This window comes from Phacochoerus africanus, chromosome 16 (genome assembly GCF_016906955.1).
Source record: "Phacochoerus africanus isolate WHEZ1 chromosome 16, ROS_Pafr_v1, whole genome shotgun sequence".
In the NCBI taxonomy this organism is placed as follows: domain Eukaryota; kingdom Metazoa; phylum Chordata; class Mammalia; order Artiodactyla; family Suidae; genus Phacochoerus; species Phacochoerus africanus.
Genome location: NC_062559.1, coordinates 18,445,937 through 18,463,421, shown reverse-complemented (window position 1 = coordinate 18,463,421; position 17,485 = coordinate 18,445,937). Strand labels below are relative to the sequence as shown.

The window sequence follows — 17,485 nt, the reverse complement described above, 5'->3', positions numbered from 1 at the left end:
AACTCATAATGTGGTTGTGGCAAGGTGGCTTGTGGAGTCCTCTTTGTTTTGTTTTTGTTTTTTTCTTTTGGCCGCACCTGCGGCACTTAGGCATTCCTGGGCCAGGAATCAAACCCACGCCATAGCTGTGATCTGAGCTGCTGCAGTGACAATGCTGGATCCTTAACATGCTGCACCACAAGGGAACTCCTTTCTCTCTTTTTTAATTAAAAAAATTGAAAAGAAATTTTTATACAATTTTAAAGATTACTTTCCAATTGCAATTATTACAAAATATTGGCTATATTCCCCATGTTATACAATACATTTTTGAGCCTATCTTCCACCCAGTAGTTTGTGCCTCCCACTCTCCTACCTCTGTTTTGCTCCTCCTCCCCACTGGTAACTACTAGTTTGTTCTCTATATCTGTCCGTCTGCTCCTTTTTTGTTGCGTTCACTCATTCACTGCATTTTTTAGATTACTCGTGGAGTCCTCTAATGGAGGGATTTGCAGTTCATGGCAAAGGAGGCGACAGGAGAGAAGGGAGAGAGGAGGAAATAGCTCCAGTCTTTCCTAGGCACCATGGGGAGGGAGGCAGCTCTTCTGGATAGCTCCCTTTGCTTTCCCAGCTGCTCCCTCCTGTCTCTGATGTGTCTCAGACTTCCTTCATTCCAGAGAAGCAGAAGTGAGAGAAGCAGAGTGAGAGCCCTGCTGTGGTTTGCCTCCCGCCACCTCCACCACAGGCCCTCAGTTCTGGGTGCCTCTCCCAGAGGAACAGCTCTGTGAGAAGCCACTGCAGGCCAGCCCTGGGTCTGGTGAAGGGAGATTTCATCCCTGGCACCCATTCTCCCCACCCTCGCTTGTGGCTGCATCTTACAGCATCTTTTCTGAATATCATGAAATTCCATTTTAAAGATATCCCAAGGAGCCTCTTTCCTAAAATGATTCTTTTGAGTATCAATGGGTTGAATCTCTCTGGCTGCACCCCTCCGCAGATGCTGTCGTGTACCTGTAGATTTGTATCCACGCAGATTCCTGCCCAGCCGCAGTGCACTGCAGCTAAGGTCTTGTAAGGGCTCTGAGTGTGGGAACACACAGTCCCTGGAGCGCACACACTTGATGCTGCGTGCCGGGAGATAAACGCATTAGGTGTGTTCCTTCTCATTGAAGAGCAGGTTGGGGCACTAAGGTCCATTCAAAGGTCTTTCTTCCTCCTCAGCCAAATATGTTTCCCGATCAACACGTGGGGGTAGGCTCTTTCTCTAATGAAATCCCCCACAACAAAAGTGGGGAAACTTTCGCAGGCAAGAGAGGCTACCACATCGAAAGAAATAGTGCTCAATTCTCATTTTTCACCTGAGGCTGCATTTTTTTTTTTTTTTTTTTTTGTAACTTAGGCCTTCACCCACAGCATATGGAGGTTCCCAGGCTAGGGGTCACATTGGTGCTGCAGCTGCTGGCCTATGCCACAGCCATAGCAACGCCCTATGCCTGCATTTTGAAGTTGGCATTTCTCTGCTCCTGCCCTGCCCTGGAGATCCTGCAGCACTTGGAAAACAATTATGAAGAGGTCTCTAACATTTTTCTGTCGATTTCTTCTTATTAGGAATGGCCCAGAGGCACCTGTGAGCTTCCCCCTTCACTGGCTCCTCTGGACCTGTCCTTTCCTGCCATTCTCAGCCCTGGATTCCATCAAGGGTGGAGTGGGGGGAGGGGAGGGGCTTTTCACTCCCTCACAGTAAGATGCCCTGGCCTCTGGGCCCTGACTTAGTCAGGCACTATTTTCACCAACAGCTCACTGTCTGCAAGGCATCAAACTTTGATTGTCATATTTGAGATCACATTTTGGCTTCGAAGGAGCTGGGGCTGGGAGGAGGCTGCTGGTTGAGTTGCTGTGTGGCGACGATGGGGGAAGGTATCTGGGAGGAGGGAAGCTCAGAGGCACTAATAGGAAGGAAGGGCTTTGCACCACTCAGGTTCTTGGCCTCCAGCCTCATGTTTTAGTTGTTGAAATACATGTCTGATTGCTCCCTGTCTCCTGCATCTTCTCGCCCCAGTATTTGGCATGGCGTCTCCTGCCCGATGGGCCCTCAGCAACTGTGTGCTGAATGAATTGCTCTGTTGGTAGGTTCAGGAAGAGCACTGGGGGAGAGATGGGGCTGATATCTTGGTCTCTGTCTCCGGAGGCTGCCCTATGTCCCTCAAGGTGCAGGATCATTTGCCTTAGTTCTCTTTATATCCCAGTGCCTCCCACAGGACCTGCCACTTAAATGGGGCTTATTAGTAAATATTATTGACTTAATGGATGTGAGAAGGAAAGGAAAGGAGGTGTGTTTGCTTGTTAGTATCAGGCTAAGAGAAAGTGTGAAAAACCTTGGTGTCAGCTTTCACTTTGGCCAGAGACACTGGAGATTTTTGAGGAAGGGAAGTGCCCCCTACCCTAACCCCCATCTTGTGATCAGAGGGATGCTTGAGATAGAAGAGGTGGGTACCCACGGATACAGAGATACCTACTGTGTGCTGGGTATTGGGCAAGGCAGTGGAAATAGATGAACAATCTAGTCTCTGTATCCGCGGGGAGCTGGAGTGCTGTGGGGGTGGGGAGCGGAGGGGAGTAAATCAGTGATTACAATGGAGTGGATGATGTGCTGATGGAGTGGAGCAGGTTGCTATGGGAGCGAGTACAAGAGGCACCGCATGTCGCTCTGAGGCTCTGAGAAGGCGGTAATTACGGTGTGGCTGAAGAGCAGGAGGAGGGGTGGGGAGGGAGGGGGCCCATGATTGGCGATGAGGCCGGACCAGAGCACAAAGGGCATCCTCCGCTGGGTGAAAAGGTCGAGATTTTATCCTGAAAACCGTGGGGGAGCCATCGGAGGGCTCTGACATGATCGGATTTGCATTTCAGAAAAATCCCTCTGACAGTGACAGTGTTGACAATGTTGAGTTGGGGACAGGCGCAGGGAGAGACTGACAGGCAGGAGGGTGGTGAGGAAATTGCAGTGGGCCAGGGAAGAAATTATCTGATTCTGAGTGAGCTCTATTTGCATTTAATTTTTCTTCACCTCCTCATTCTTTTCAGCCCTTTGGTTTTTTTTTTTTTTTCCCTGGGATGAGTCACCATGGAAAAGCTTCACTTGAGCAATCAGCTCTGTGGATTTTAATGGCTTTTTTCTGATTACAAAATTAATAAATATTCATGGTAGATAATTTGGAAAATAGGGGAAAGCACAAAGGAGAAAACAAAAATCACCCATGCTCCGAGCACACTCTAGAGCAAAATATAATTTAGTGTAAATACTGCTTCGCCAATTTTCCCCTCTCTCCTGGATCATTTCCATTAGCATACAAATATAGAGTTATTTCTCTCATCTTAAAAAAAAAAAAATCCTCTCTTGATCCCTTCCCCCTACCTCCCGCTATCCCCCAATTTCTCTTCTCCATAGAGCTAAACGCATAGGAATAGTGGCTGAACTTGCTGTTTCTGTCCTTTCCCTCTGACCGACTGTCCACCCCCTGCTTCCCCACAGCTGCCCTCAACAGTGTCGCACAGCTCCCAGGTCCAGCTCAGTGGTCAGCTCTGAGCGCTCATCGCTCTTTCTCTCCTCTCTGGCACATGGCTCTTCTTTTGGCTTCCAGGACACTGCACTCTTTTGGCTTGTCCCACTTTACCAGCTGCATGTTTGCTTGTTTTCATGTTTCCCAGCTGCCTTTCTACCTCTCCTTTATCCCCTCATCTAGGATCATGGCATTGAATACCTTCAACCTCCTGAATTCTCCCACATTTATAGCTCCAAGTCAGACTCAATATATCCACCCTGAACTCCAGACTCATGTAGCTGACCATGTACCACCATCTACGTGGCATTTCCACCTGGGTGTCTAATGGGCATCTCAGACTTCCCAGGTCCAAACTGAGCTCCCCTGGCCTGCTCCTCCACAGCCTTTGCCAACTTGGGAAATGACAACACCCTCCTCCGGTCACTCAGACAGGAAACCTGGAGTTGTCCTTGCCTTCTTACATCCCACAGACAATCCCTCAGCAAATCCTATCAGTTCTCCCTTCAAAATATATCGTACCATATCCTATGCTACTACCACAGGCCAATACCCCATCAGCCCTCACCTGGATTATTCTAGTAGTTTCCTAACTGTTCTCCCCAATTTCATCCTTGCCTCCTTATTGCCTAGTCTCAAAACAGCAGCCAGAGGTGTCTTTTTAAAAATATGCAAGTCTCAGAATTCCCATCATGGCTCAGCGGAAACAAATCTGACTAGCATCCATGAAGATACAGGTTTGATCCCTGGCCTTGCTCAGTGGGTTAAGGATCAGGTGTTGCCATGAGCTGTGGTGTAGGTCACAGACGTGGCTCAGATCCCCTGTTGCTGTGGCTGTGGCATAGGCTGGCAGCTGCAGCTCCAATTTGACCCCTAGCCTGGGAACCTCCATATGCCATGGATGCAGCCCTAAAAAGACAAAAAAAAAAAAAAAAAAAGGCAAGTCTTATTATGCACTACTCTGCTTAAAATCTTCAGTGACTTCCCATCTCATTTAGAGTAATAGCCAAAGTTCTTGTAATGGCTATAAGGCTCTGTATGATCCATGCCCTGCCCTGCATCACTCACCATTCTCCCCTTGCTCAGTCTCCTCCAGGCACTGGAGGATGCCTCCAAAATCCAACTTGCCTGACCCATTCTTGACTAGGTTCATGCCTCAGGGCCTTTGCACTTGCTGGTCCTTTATAGCTGGAATGCTGCTTCTGCAGATATCTGTATGGCTTATTCCCTCACTGCTTTCAAAACTTTTCACCGTATTTTAAGTTGGTACCTTTCTTCTCCCACACTCCCCCTCATCCCCCTCCCCACTTTTCTCCTTAGCACCTTCTGCCTTCTGATATCCCCAGTGATTTACTTCTTTGTCTTGTTTATTCTCTGTCTTCCCTACCAGACTGTGTGCTCTATGAGGGCAGGCAATTTTGTTTCTTTGGCTGCCGTATCTTTAGTGCCCAGTGTATGCTTTACAAACACTGGTGTGCCGAATAGAAGAGATTAAAACGTGGGAGTGCTGTTGGGTTGGCTGGGGGTGAGTGGCAGCTCTAATGGGGAGAAGAGGATAGGAATAGGTGGGGAAAGGCAGGAACAATTGTGAGTCAGGCCCTGAGGGAGAGGCAGAGGCCAGCTGCACAGGGGTAGGCGTGGGGAGACAGGGACAGAAGAAGGACTGGTCCCTCTATTGGTCCCAGGAAGGGGCAGGGGCTGTCTGACTTACCCAAGTGACTGCTAATGGGGGCAGTCTGCTGTCCAAGTCCCGCAGACACCAATTCCCTCTGGAGGAATCCAGATTTCTTGGTCATACCCTGTAATGCTTATTCCACCACAGAGTCCTGGACTCACCCCAAGAGTTACTATTGTTGTCCTATCATTGTCATCATCATTGCAGATGGCATTTACTATGTGCTAGGCAATGTTCTAAGCATTTTACATGGATTAACCCTTTCAATCCTCACAAGAATAAAGTATGTGCAAAAGTACACGAGAACCTGATCCCTATTTTATGAAATCACAGAGAAATTCATAATTTGGTAAACTGAGGCGCAGAGAACCTTGTCATTTGCCCAAGGTAGTGACAGCATCAAGATTTGATCTGAGACAGCCTGGCTCCAGGCCCTGGACTCTTTACTCTTGTACCATCTCCCTCCTCAGCGTGTGTGGAGGTTATTTATGTGATCTTTTCACTTTGCCTTTGGGGCAGTGAAGCCCGGGTTCTGTCTGGAGTTCTGAGGAGTCCCTTCAAACAACTCCAGATCTGGACTCCCCACTACCCCAAAACAGGCATGGACCTTAATTGCCCCCAGCCATGCCCTTGCTACTACAAACAGGAGGCCTGGAAGAGGAGGCCAGGGACTCATGAGGAGAGCTGGCTGCTGTCGTCACAGAGTGGCAATGAGAACCCTTCTCCTGCTCCCCACCCACTGTTTCCCTGAGCTGCGTCTACTTTTCTGTGGTTGGAGCAAGCTGTGAATGCAGAGTCCCTTCCAGCATCAACTACACCTTTGGGGACCTTGGTCTCCTCCCTCCTCCATCCTGGAGTGCTGTTCTTTGCTTAATGTCCCCATCCTTCCTTACCTCCATCATAAATTAATTTACCCCAAAGTATTACTTTCCCTGTCAGGTTGTGGCTTCCAGGGAGGCAAATTGCTTACTTCTCAGTCTTTTTTTTGTTTTTGTTTTTGTTTTTTCTGAGAAGCCTGACAGGACTGTAATTAGGCATTCCTGAGCCTGTGGCAAGACCGCATTTTTAGTTCTCCCATCCCCTTCCCTCAGTCCTGTGAAGGGAGCAAACATCTGCCTATTTTTCAGGCCAGGGCAGATTAGTGTTCCTGGAATCGGGGCCCAGCTCTGAGGGCTGAGCATTCCCAATTTGTTGTCGGTGTTGTATCCATTCACAAGGCTGTGAGGGTGTTTGGAAGGTTCTTTGCAGTTTGGTGCCGACTTCCCATTTGCCTCCAAGCTGTTGTGTGGAACAAAGGACAGGCTTATGGGAACTCTTCTTGTAGGTGTCCTTAGGCTGTGTGAAAAGAACTGGTCCTTTGGTCCTGTCTTCCCATTTTTTCCTCCCTGTCTTCCACCTTCACCCAGCACTTCTATCCCTAGGAAGTTAGATTTATGGACTCTTAACCTTCATGGCAGGTGGGGCCATGTGGGCACCAGACTGGCCATGACTACAGGTACACTAGCCCAACCTGCTCTCTCCTCTGCAGCTGCTTGCCACAGCTGATGGTGCCTGGCCCACAGTGATGGGCATGCTTTAGTCATGGAGAGCTGTTTAGATTTCTATTGATTTCCTGGAAAGAAGACAAATTCCCTTTGTTGGAGTTTCAGGGTGGTGCTTGTGCCAATGAGGATCAGAGCTCCTCCAGCCATCTCTAACTAAACCAGCAATCCCAGCTTTGCCCAAGTGGGAATGTCCTCACCCTAGCCAGTTCAACTAGAAAACATTGCAATTACAGTTGCCTAGTGTGTGGTTGGTGCTCAAAAAGAAAACCAAAATGAGCTTCAAACATCCATTTCCACTTCCATTTAAAAATCTGTGAACTTGAGGGTTGTGAGCAAGCTGACAGGGGCCATAAGGTAAGATTGACACCTGGTAGTGGCCTTGGCTGCAGCAGGTGGGAGGTGGGGAGGGGCTCTCTTCCAACCCTGGAACCGAAAACTCCATGGCTGCTACTTTATTTTAGCCATTAGGGCATTTTGTCTTTGTTTTACTATTATTTATTCACTTAGAAGATTTTACTTGTGGAAATAGTATGATCACATTGCCAAAAGATGAGAGTAAAGGAAAAATCGCTGAAAATTGTAATATTTCTATCCTAAGAGGTATGTTAACATCTTGGTGTATTTTTTGGCTTTTTAGTGTCTTGTTTTCTTATGCTTGGGGTATTACTTTTTCATTATTTTAAAATACTTTTTAATTATAAGAATAGTATGATGGACTTTTTACCTGTCGTTAATGTTTTATACATGTGCTTGCTCTTTCTGTTTATACACACACACATAAGCATATAGTTATGTTTATCTGTGTGTGTCACATACACATAAACATGTACTTATGTATATTTGTGTGTGGTGTGTGTGTATGTGTGAGAGAGAGAGAGAGAGAGATAGAGATTCTGATTAGATTTTAGTTTTGATAGCTAGCTAGCCTTAAGGAACCCAGCACTAGAGACTAAGATATCCGTATTTTAAATCTCTCCTCTACCCCTTGTTAGCTCTTCTATTAAGTCCCTTTACTTATCTAATCTGCTTTATCTCTAAAACATGAATAGTTAATTCTTGCCATGTCATCGAGTCATCTGACCAGATCAACTGAGATGATGAGGATAGAGATGCTTGGTGAACTCAAAGACTCTGGCCTGAAACAGGGCATCATCAGGATTTACTTGTGACCCAGAGCTGCAAACCAGGGTGACTTTGGGTTGAAAGTTTCTGCTTTCCCAGCATGGACAGTGCTGAGTCCTGGGGTACCGCAGCCCCGGGTGCCAATGTAAGGGTGTGAGCTGGGGGTAAAGGGCACCTGCCCACCCCACTGAGTCCCGAGCTGGGGCAAATGCCCCAGAAGGGTGTGGGAGGTCAGTTCAGCCCAGGCACTATACTGCCTTCTCTGTGGGAGGACCACCTGAGGATTGAGTGCCAACTTGAAATTGCCATCCAAGGAAGGGCATTGCTTTGGCTCACCTGTACTTGTGTTTAGGAGGCAATTAAAATGAGAGTGAAAGACATTAATCATAAAGATTTGGATTGGCTTTCTGAATGGCTTAGATACCAATTGTATGGGCTACTTCCTGGGGTAGAGTGAATGCTGTGGTTCAGGGGAGCCTTCTTCTCCCCCAAGTTCAAGCTGTACATAGTTCAGCTTGAACTTGGGCTCAACAGAGTGTTTACAGAGGGCAAAAGCAATGTTGGCGATAACCCATGAGTATCTTTCCCGAAACACTTTTATATCTTATTATGTTTTGTCCTATTGAGATGGGCAAGGCGAGTCCCACTTTTCAAGCTGGGAAAAACTAAGGTCAGGGTTCCAATAACAAGTTAGTGGCAGTGGCAGACTTGGAACAAAGTTCTATGGACTCCTTGTTCTGTGAACATTTGGGAAATGGTGGTATGAATGCCATCTTGCCAAGCAGAAGATCACCCAGCAACCTGGCATCTTCCTGTTGCACAGCTTACACTCATGGTGGCTCATTCTCCTGTGTTGATGCTATCTTTGTGCAGCAAGCTGAGGCAGGACTCAGAAGAGGAATGCCTGGCCCAGCCTCCCCTTTTCTTCCAATATGTGCTCCTGCCTCCTAGGTGCTGCTGGATGAGGAGAGAGAGGCCATGGCAAAATCCCGCCGGCTAGAGCGCAGTGCCAGTAGCTTCAGTTACTCCTCTTACCACACCTTGGAGGAGGTAGGTCTGCCTGGTCAGGCTCTAGACTCTGTTTTCCTTTTGAGCCCTCAGGGTCTCCAGACTCAGGACTCTGGGGTCTTCATAAGACTGTGAGCTGATGCTTGAGGAGTGCAGAGCATACACTGGGGAGAGGTCTGTTATGTAGACAGTCAGCTCAAAGAGGTCCAGAAGCCAGGATTCAGGTAGAGGAGACTGTACCTCAACAGTACAGCCTGTAGCAGGTACAGGGCCAGGGTATGGGTCTATTAGGTGGAACACTAAGGCAGGGACCTATCACCAGCCAGAACAGAGCAGGTATAGACACCTTCATATCCAGTACTTTGGCAAGGGATACAAGGGTCTTACTTCTGTACAACCACTCCCGTGTTTAGTGGCCCCCACTGTGGGTATTAGAGCATAGAGGGGCAGGAGCTAGGTGCTTTAGAGAGCCATTTGTAGAGTAAAATAGAGTTGCCTTAAGTTGGAGAAAATTTATGATCACAGAGCCAGCAAGGGCTGGCATGACTGATTGTCACTTGTTTATAAAGAAGGAATATGCAAAGAGAGCATAGTGATGCCCAGTCCAGACAGAAACTACAGGCTCAGATTCTATTTCTAGGTAAAGGCTGACTTGATTGATATTGTCCATCTGTTATTCTCATCATCACTCTCCCCGTTTCACGAAGCCCATAACAGAGGATCCATTTTCTTTCATAATATTCGTTAATTCAGTTATACGTATTGGAAGAATAAGAGAATGAAGTAATATATTCCATTAGTATTGAGGTCAGAGATAAATAATCCTGCCTTCATGGGGCTTAGAGTCTAAAAGCGGCAACACTGTGGGGTATCTGAGATCTATCAAATGGATTGAAGGTGCCAAGAAAATAGAAGCAAGAGAAACTTCAAACCAGAGAGTCTTGGATTCTGACCCTGGGGACTGAGTAGGCTCAGCACATGCTGCTCTTCCAGGAAAAGGCTTAGTTCTGCACAGAGGTGAAAAGCCTTGGAATCCAGGCTGACCACAGCTGCTTCCTTAGGCTTGGAGGAAGTCTTTGATTTTTTGCAGTTTTTGTAGATCCTCAAGGGAGGTCGGAAAGTATTGAAGAGGGTGGTATGGGGGAAGGAGACTATTCAGAGAGATCCTGTGGTTGCCCCCTTCCTGTTTAACTGGCCATCTAAGAAACTTTATTCTTTTCAGATATATACCTGGATTGACAGTTTTGTAACTGAGCATTCAAATATTGTCTCAAAAATTCAGATTGGCCACAGCTTTGAAAATCGGTCCATTCTTGTTCTGAAGGTAAGAGCTGGCGGTGTTGACCATTAGACTGCCCAGTGAGTGCCTCTGGCATAAAGATTGAGCTCCTGTGGGGTGGGGTTGTGGCTGCGTGGAAGTTTTAGGGGCAGAGAAGTATGCACTACTGGTCTGTGGTGAGCTACAAGCTTTAGAACAGTGGTGTTCAGGGACCCACCCTTGTAGGTGTGAACAGGTGGCAGTGCAGTGACCTGGCATGTCCTGGGTCAGGAATCTGGTGGGAGGGTTAAGGAGATGAAACTGCAGAGTGGCCGTCATCACCTTGGCCTTGGGATATGAATGTGGGTTAGTCAGCATTCTCCTGTTACCTCGGTTGGTTCATCTATTAAATGGAAAGAGAAATGCACAGAGGCCTCATTTACAAATGACTGAGGTCATCTGGCTCAGGTATCCCCACAGATAGGCCCGAGTCTATGAGGAGACTTTCCAGCCCTTCACAGGGGCCACTGGAAACAGAGTTTGAGTAAACTTAACTGTAACAGTACCCTTAGCCATGAAGGAGGCAGGATGGCTGAGAGTGTGGAGCCTACTAGAAAATGATTCTTCTGGGCCCTAAAGGGCACTCAGGAGTGTGGACCACTCTGGGCGTTTGACATCCAGCTCTCAGAGAAGACAGGTGCTGCTGCTCTAAACAATGCCCTGGCGGACCCCTCTGAAGGATCAAGTGGTCTCACCTAACTTAGGACTTGACTTCACCTGTGCCTGCTTTGTTTCCCTAGAGGCTGTCCGTGTTCACCCTTTAATGTTGTCTAAGACCTTGCTACTCGGTGTGGTCCTTGGACTTGAAGCAGCAGCAGCATTCCTGGGAGTTTGTTAGAAATGTCTAACCTCAGTCCCCTTCCAGACCTACTGAATCAGAATCTGCATTTTAGTAAGATCTCTGAATGTCCTTTGATGTTTGAAAAGCACTAGTCTAAAATGTTTCCAAACCTGGGAAATTCTCTGCTTCTGGTTGTATCACTTTGTTCTCCACCAGCATCACTGTGTTGCCAGGGCCCCCATACATGGCACTTTATGGGCTCGTGCACAGGTTCCTGCACATACAGCCCTCCTCTTAGGAACATAGGGCTGCTCCAGGTAGTGAGGATACATCTGGAGCCTCGGTCCAGGCAGGGACAGCCCTGTAAGCTATCTTGGTCCAAACTTGTTTGGTGCCTTTTGCTTTTCCCCAGTTCAGCACTGGAGGTTCTCAACGCCCGGCCATCTGGATTGACACTGGAATCCACTCCCGGGAATGGATCACTCATGCCACTGGCATCTGGACTGCCAGGAAGGTCAGCACGGATAATGGGGGCTGGGGCTGGGGCTGGGGGATGCTCAACTATTTAAGGCCACCTCCAGTTGAAAACTTATACTTGGTTTGTCTAATTCAGGCCACTCTCTACCCTCCTGCCCTTTGGAACAGCTGCCATGTGCTCTGGCCTTTTGCAGCCCAGGGCCCCATTTATCCTCTGCTTTCTAGTATTTTAAAATCCACACCCTTGGTTCTGCACAAGATGTATCTGATGGCCTGATGCCATTCCTGTCTCCACCATTGGCTGTACAAATGTCCTGCTCTACCTGGGAGCAGAGCCCAGTAGGACCTCCAACCCTCACCCAGTACCCACTCTGCTCTTTCTTGCAGATTGTCAATAAATACGGCAAAGACCGCATCGTGACAGATGTACTGAACGCCATGGACATCTTCATGGAGATTGTGTCCAACCCTGATGGGTTTGCTTTTACTCATAGCATGGTGAGACCACCTGAGAGGGAGGGGCCCAGGGGTCAGCTCTGGGGGAATGGAGGAAAGGTCACTGTTGTTTTGGGCCGAAGTTCCCTGGGAGCAGGCCCCTCGGGGCTTCTTGCAGAGTCTCACTGAGGCAGGCAGGCTGCTCAGGTACCGAAGCCGCAGCTCTTACCCTCTAACCTCCCTCTTGCTGCCCAGGGAAGGCCACTGTTGGTTGGCTGGGCTCAGGCCTCTTTCTACACCCCAGCTTTAACCATAGAGCATCTGGTCTGCAGCCTTGGCCCAGCCCCATGCCAGCCCATTCTGCCCTAGAGATTCCTTCCCTTTGCCTCTCCCTCTCCCACCAGACCTCCCCTCCTGGACTAGGATGTCAGGGACTCCTACCCCTGGGAATGGGCCCAGTGAATGAGGTCACCTGCCCGGCACTTTTTCAGAACCGCTTATGGCGAAAGAACAAGTCCAGCAGACCTGGAATCTTCTGCATTGGCGTGGATCTTAACAGGAACTGGAATTCGGGCTTTGGAGGTACCGCAGCCTGATGTGCTTGGGGGCAGGGCTGGAGAGGACTTGGTCCTTGGCACGTATCCCACACAGTCAGATTATGTTGACTCATAACTGGGGAGGCAAGGCAGTTAGCTAATGCAAGTGAGTCATGGCCAGGGACAGGCAGGCACATGCCTAGGATTAGCCATGGGATATGAGGAGAGGTTGTATATGTGTATTAAATATGTGTGTGCGCTAGGCCTTCATGGGAAACAGGTCCCTGCAAGGGGACTAACTGCGAGGGTCAAATCCTAACTATGACAGAGAAAGGCTTAAAGAGGTCCAAAGTAGTCTTGCTCATTGTTCACATCCCACAACATATGGTGCCCCCTGCCCCAAACCTCGAGCTCTTCCTTAAAGGGAGCGTGCTATAAGAAAATACCTCGAAACTTATTCCCTGAGACCCTGTGACCTAAATTTTGTTCTGGGGAGGCCAGAACAAAATTTCAAATATAGGATAGGCTAGTTCTTATCATCAACATTGACTTGAGCCTGGCTTTTATTTTTGACCCAATTACTTTGTGACCCAGGGCTGTTGGACTGGTGTTTATGTGCAGGGCTGTGTGAAACAAGGGAGGGGTGAACAGTTTCCTCCTGAGTTCCCTTGGTGTTCCTCCTGATTATCTCCTTGCCACTCCAGGAGCATAGGAACTAGATGGGGAGGCCAAGGGCTCCAGAAAGCCCTGAGATGAGTATGTGGACCCTGGGAATACAGCAGTTTGATGGGTGGGGTGCTGGGTCTAGCCAAGACAGTCTCCAGAGCAGAGAGTTGTATGGGCACAGCCATGGGACTCCAGATGTGGCTCCCATACTATACTGGAAGATCAGGGTTTGGCTCTACAAGAGGTGGTGCCATTGTTGTTGAAAAGAACATCTGCAGATGGTGGCCAAACCAACAAGACAGAACATTCGAGATCTGGATGCCCATTGCCTTGAAAATCTGTCTTGAGTCTGTTTTCATTGAAAAATAAGGATAGTTCTGAAGCATCTAGAGTGAGGCTAGCAGCCCACAGTGTGGGGGTTGCCTAAAAGTCTGTGTTTTTAACTGTTTGTGTAAAATTAGGTGTTTTTGCCTTCAAATAACCATACATTGCATCCATGTGGGCCCCTCAGAACTGGCTAAAGTGTGTGTAGTGCCCATGGACACTGAGACAGACTGGCTAGAAGACAAATTACCTCTTAAAGAAAATAACTTTTGTGGGTTTCACCACAGGAAAAAAAAAATTGGTATATACACAATGTAAAAAAAAATGTGGAAAAAAAAGCCCAGGGGGGACAAAAAGCTCCCATAATCCCACTACCCAAAGATTACTGCTTTTAATAATTTACCACGTCCTTCCAGCAATTTCCCCTTGCTACAAATTACATTTTTAGAGAAGGAAAAATAAATAGCTAATGAATCCATTAGCAGGTACTTGTGAAACAGGCAGGCTCAGAGGACTTTGACTATGAACGTCAGTGAGAGGCAGGCAGCTAATTCCCATTTGGTCAGGGGAAGATTAGTTTATTCTGCTTAGCTCAAACCAGAACTAATGGCCTGAAGTGTTTCTCCATATTTGGGCAAAGCCACCTGGTCGTTGGCAGGGGAACCGCTTTCCATGCGTGGGCTGCAAACGCAGACAAAGCTTTCAGCCTCCCCCGCTCTGCTCATCTGTTGCTATTTGTCATTCATCAAGTGTAGCAGGTGCAGAAGCTCCCAGCAGACACAACAAACAAGGCCACTGTTAGCTGGACGCACTCCAGCCTGTGAGGCCGCTTCTTACCCCCTTGTTCCTTCCAGGCACATCCCCCTTCTAACCAGAGTCCATCCCTACCCCCTTCCATGAGGACTGGCAAACCAAGAGGGGGTCCACTCCCAGGTGACAGAATTGCCTCTGGGCCTGCCTGTGGCCAGAAATAGCAAGTGTCTTGTTGGTGACTCAGGCAGGAAGATTTTGTTTATAGTTTTATTATTGCCTTAATTTAATTGGAGCATAATGAGTAATTTGTAGACCGGCCCATCCACCCACACAGCCCTCACCTGCACCCTAGGGGGGACCTATTTGCTGCAGTCCTAGAGCAGCATCTGAACTGGCCCATGAGCCAGCCCCCCAGCTGTCCAGCCAGCTCATTGCCCTAGGGATCAAGTGAGGTGCTCTAGCATCCTCGGGGGCTTCTGAAGTTGGGGCGATTGCTGGCCTCTGACTGGGCTTCTGTGCAGTCATTTCAGGGATAAGGCGTGAGAGCAGGACTGGGATGGCTCTTTCCAAATGTGTTTGTTCCCAGCCCACAAATCTTGAGCAGCCTAGCCTAGCCCTCCACAACATGGTCCGTAGGAAGGGGAGGAAAACAGAAAAGGAAGAAAGGAGACGGGGAGCAAAGAATCTAGTAGGAGATGGGAACAAATTAAATTTGTAAACAGCTGCTCTAGGCCCTCTCTCCAATTTGGGTCAAGAAGTTTCATTTCAGTTACTTTATTTTGCATCTCTTCTTGTTTAAGTTTTATTTCTAGTATCTCTTTGCTCAATGCTTCCCGTAAATTATCCATCTTTGCCTCCAGTTTATTTCCAATGTCTTGCATCATCTTTAGCATCAACAGTCTGAAGTCTTTTTCCTGGAGGCTGAGAATCTCCTGATCACTTAGCTGATTTTCTGGGGTTTTTTTCTTTCTCCCTCATCTGAGTTATAGTTCTTTGTCTTTTCATTTTTATAGGTTTTTGGTGTGGTGACCTTTTTACAGATAATAGAGTTGTAGCCTCTCTTACCTCTGGCCTCTGCCTCCCTTGTGGCTGAAGTTGGTACAGGGGTTTGTTGTAGGCTTCCTGGTGGGAGGGACTGATGCCTGCCCACTGGTAGGTGGAGCTGATTCCTATCCCTCTGGTGGGTGGGTCTTTGTCTCTGGGTGAGATTAGAGGTGGCTGTGTGCCTGGGGGCGGGGCTCTTTAGGCAGCCTGATTATTGATGGGCGGAGCTGTGATCCCACCAGGATTGTTGTTTGGCCTGGGGCTTCTCAGTGCTGATGGGTGGGGCCTGATTTTCCCAAAATGGCCACCTCCAGAGAAAGGCACACTGCTGAATATTCCCAAGAGCTTTGCTTCCAGTGTCCTTCCTCCACAAAAAGTCACATTCACCCCTGTTTTCCCAGGAGGTGCTCAAAGAATTACAGTCAGGTTTGACCCAGATTCCTATGGAGACTTTGCTTTGCCCTGGAACCCAGGGCATGTGAAAGTCTGTGTGTGCCTTTTAAGAATGGGGTCTCCGTTTCCCCCAGTCCTGTGGAGCTCCTGCGCACAAGCCCCACTGGCCTTCAATGCCAGATGCTCTGGGGCCTCTTTCTCCCAGTGCCAGATCCCCACTGGTGGGAGTTTGATGTGGGGCTCAGAACTCTCACTCCTGTAGGTGAGTCTGTGTGAAACAGTTACTTTCCAGTCTGTGGGGCTTCCCACCCTGGAGGTATGGGGTTGCTTATATCGCATAATCACCCCTCCAGCCTCTTGATGTGGCCTCCTCTTTGTCTTCTGGAGTAGGATATCTTTTTTAAGGTTTCCAGTCCATTTAGTTGAAGATTGCTCAGCCTTTGATTGTAAATTTTGTTGTTTTTAGGAGAGAAGTTGAGCTCCAGTCCTTCTATTCTGCCATCTTAATCCCATCGCCCCAAGAATTTTCAAAGACTCTTAGCATCTGTGGTTCCCAGACCAGTCATGGGCAGCTATGCTAATCTGTTCTCTCTTTTCCTGGCCCCAAGTTCATGTTGCTTTTGGGGCCATGGCTGTGGTAAAGCTTGAAAAGACACTAAGTCTTAATGTTCAATTGACCCAAGTCTTCCCCATGGCAGTGGAGGGTGGTCAGAGAAGAGTCAGCTCATAGGGATCAGTGATCACAGGGGAAGCCAGGTTGGAGGCCTGGTGGCAACTGCTGACACAGGCCCGCCTTTCTCACAGAACCACAGTAAAGACTTAGCCAAAGGACAAACCAAGGGAGCTCCCTTGAAGGCCATAGATTTGCTGAGTCATGGTATATCTATACTCCTCTGATGTATTAGACTTGGGGATGCAGCAGTAACAAACATCCTTCCAAATCTCAGTGACTTAAAGTAATAAAAGTTTATTTTTCATGCACAGGAAGTCTAATATGGATAGAGCTCCTTGACAGCTCTTTTCCATTGGTGACAGAGGGATCCAGGACTCTTCCTTCATCTAGAGTTTATGCTTCAACCACACAGGCAGAAGAGAGTGTGGAGAAGCCATGCTTGCTCTTAGCCTTAAGCTAGAAGTCACACACCATTACTGCTCACATTCTCATTGGTCAACACTAGTCACACGACCTCCACCAAACTGCAAAGGGGGCAGAAATGTAGAGGAATGCAGATTATTTTGTGAGTACTAAATGTCTTTCCCATGCCTGGGAATTTGAACCATCAGGGTGTTTTTATTTTACTTCCAGGAAATGGTTCTAATGACAACCCCTGCTCAGAGACTTATCATGGGCCCTCCCCTCAGTCTGAGCCAGAAGTGGCTGCCGTTGTGAACTTTATCACATCCCACGGGAACATCAAGGCTCTGATCTCCATCCACAGCTACTCTCAGATGCTCATGTATCCTTATGGCCACTCTCTGGAGCCTGTTTCAAACCAGGAGGAGTTGGTGAGATTGGCTGCTTAGGGCTTGGGGAGGCATCCAGAAGACTCCCAGCTGGCGCAATGGTAGGCTGTTCTCACATGTGGTCAAGTTCGAAGCTGGAGGTGCTTGGGCTCCTTTCTCACAGGAACCATCTACACATTCAATTTCCAAGACTCCTAAATCTCTGCTTCTTAGCTGCTGGTGAGGGTATGTGGGTGTGGGGAGTCCTAGCCTCTCACTCTCTGGATTTAATCTTGCAGTACAATCTTGCCAAGGACGCAGTGCAGGCCCTGTATGAGGTCCATGGGATCAAGTACATTTATGGCAGCATCAGCACCACCCTCTGTGAGTGAGCCTTCCCCTGGCTGCTGCTGCTTTAGGCACCACATCT

The 17,485-nt window shown here is 48.2% G+C and overlaps 1 protein-coding gene across 2 annotated transcripts in view; it reads left to right on the top strand.

Annotated features, from left to right (window-relative positions):
- The window catches only part of CPA5 (carboxypeptidase A5), a 54,259-nt gene that overhangs the window by 31,389 nt on the left and 5,385 nt on the right, over nucleotides 1-17,485 (top strand). For both annotated transcript variants that reach the window (XM_047762970.1, XM_047762969.1), the window contains exons 5-11: nucleotides 8,829-8,927; nucleotides 10,108-10,209; nucleotides 11,397-11,498; nucleotides 11,849-11,959; nucleotides 12,388-12,478; nucleotides 16,919-17,118; nucleotides 17,355-17,439. In XM_047762970.1, coding sequence (XP_047618926.1) covers nucleotides 8,829-8,927; nucleotides 10,108-10,209; nucleotides 11,397-11,498; nucleotides 11,849-11,959; nucleotides 12,388-12,478; nucleotides 16,919-17,118; nucleotides 17,355-17,439 — 790 coding nt within the window. The remainder of the gene's footprint in view (nucleotides 1-8,828; nucleotides 8,928-10,107; nucleotides 10,210-11,396; nucleotides 11,499-11,848; nucleotides 11,960-12,387; nucleotides 12,479-16,918; nucleotides 17,119-17,354; nucleotides 17,440-17,485) is intronic.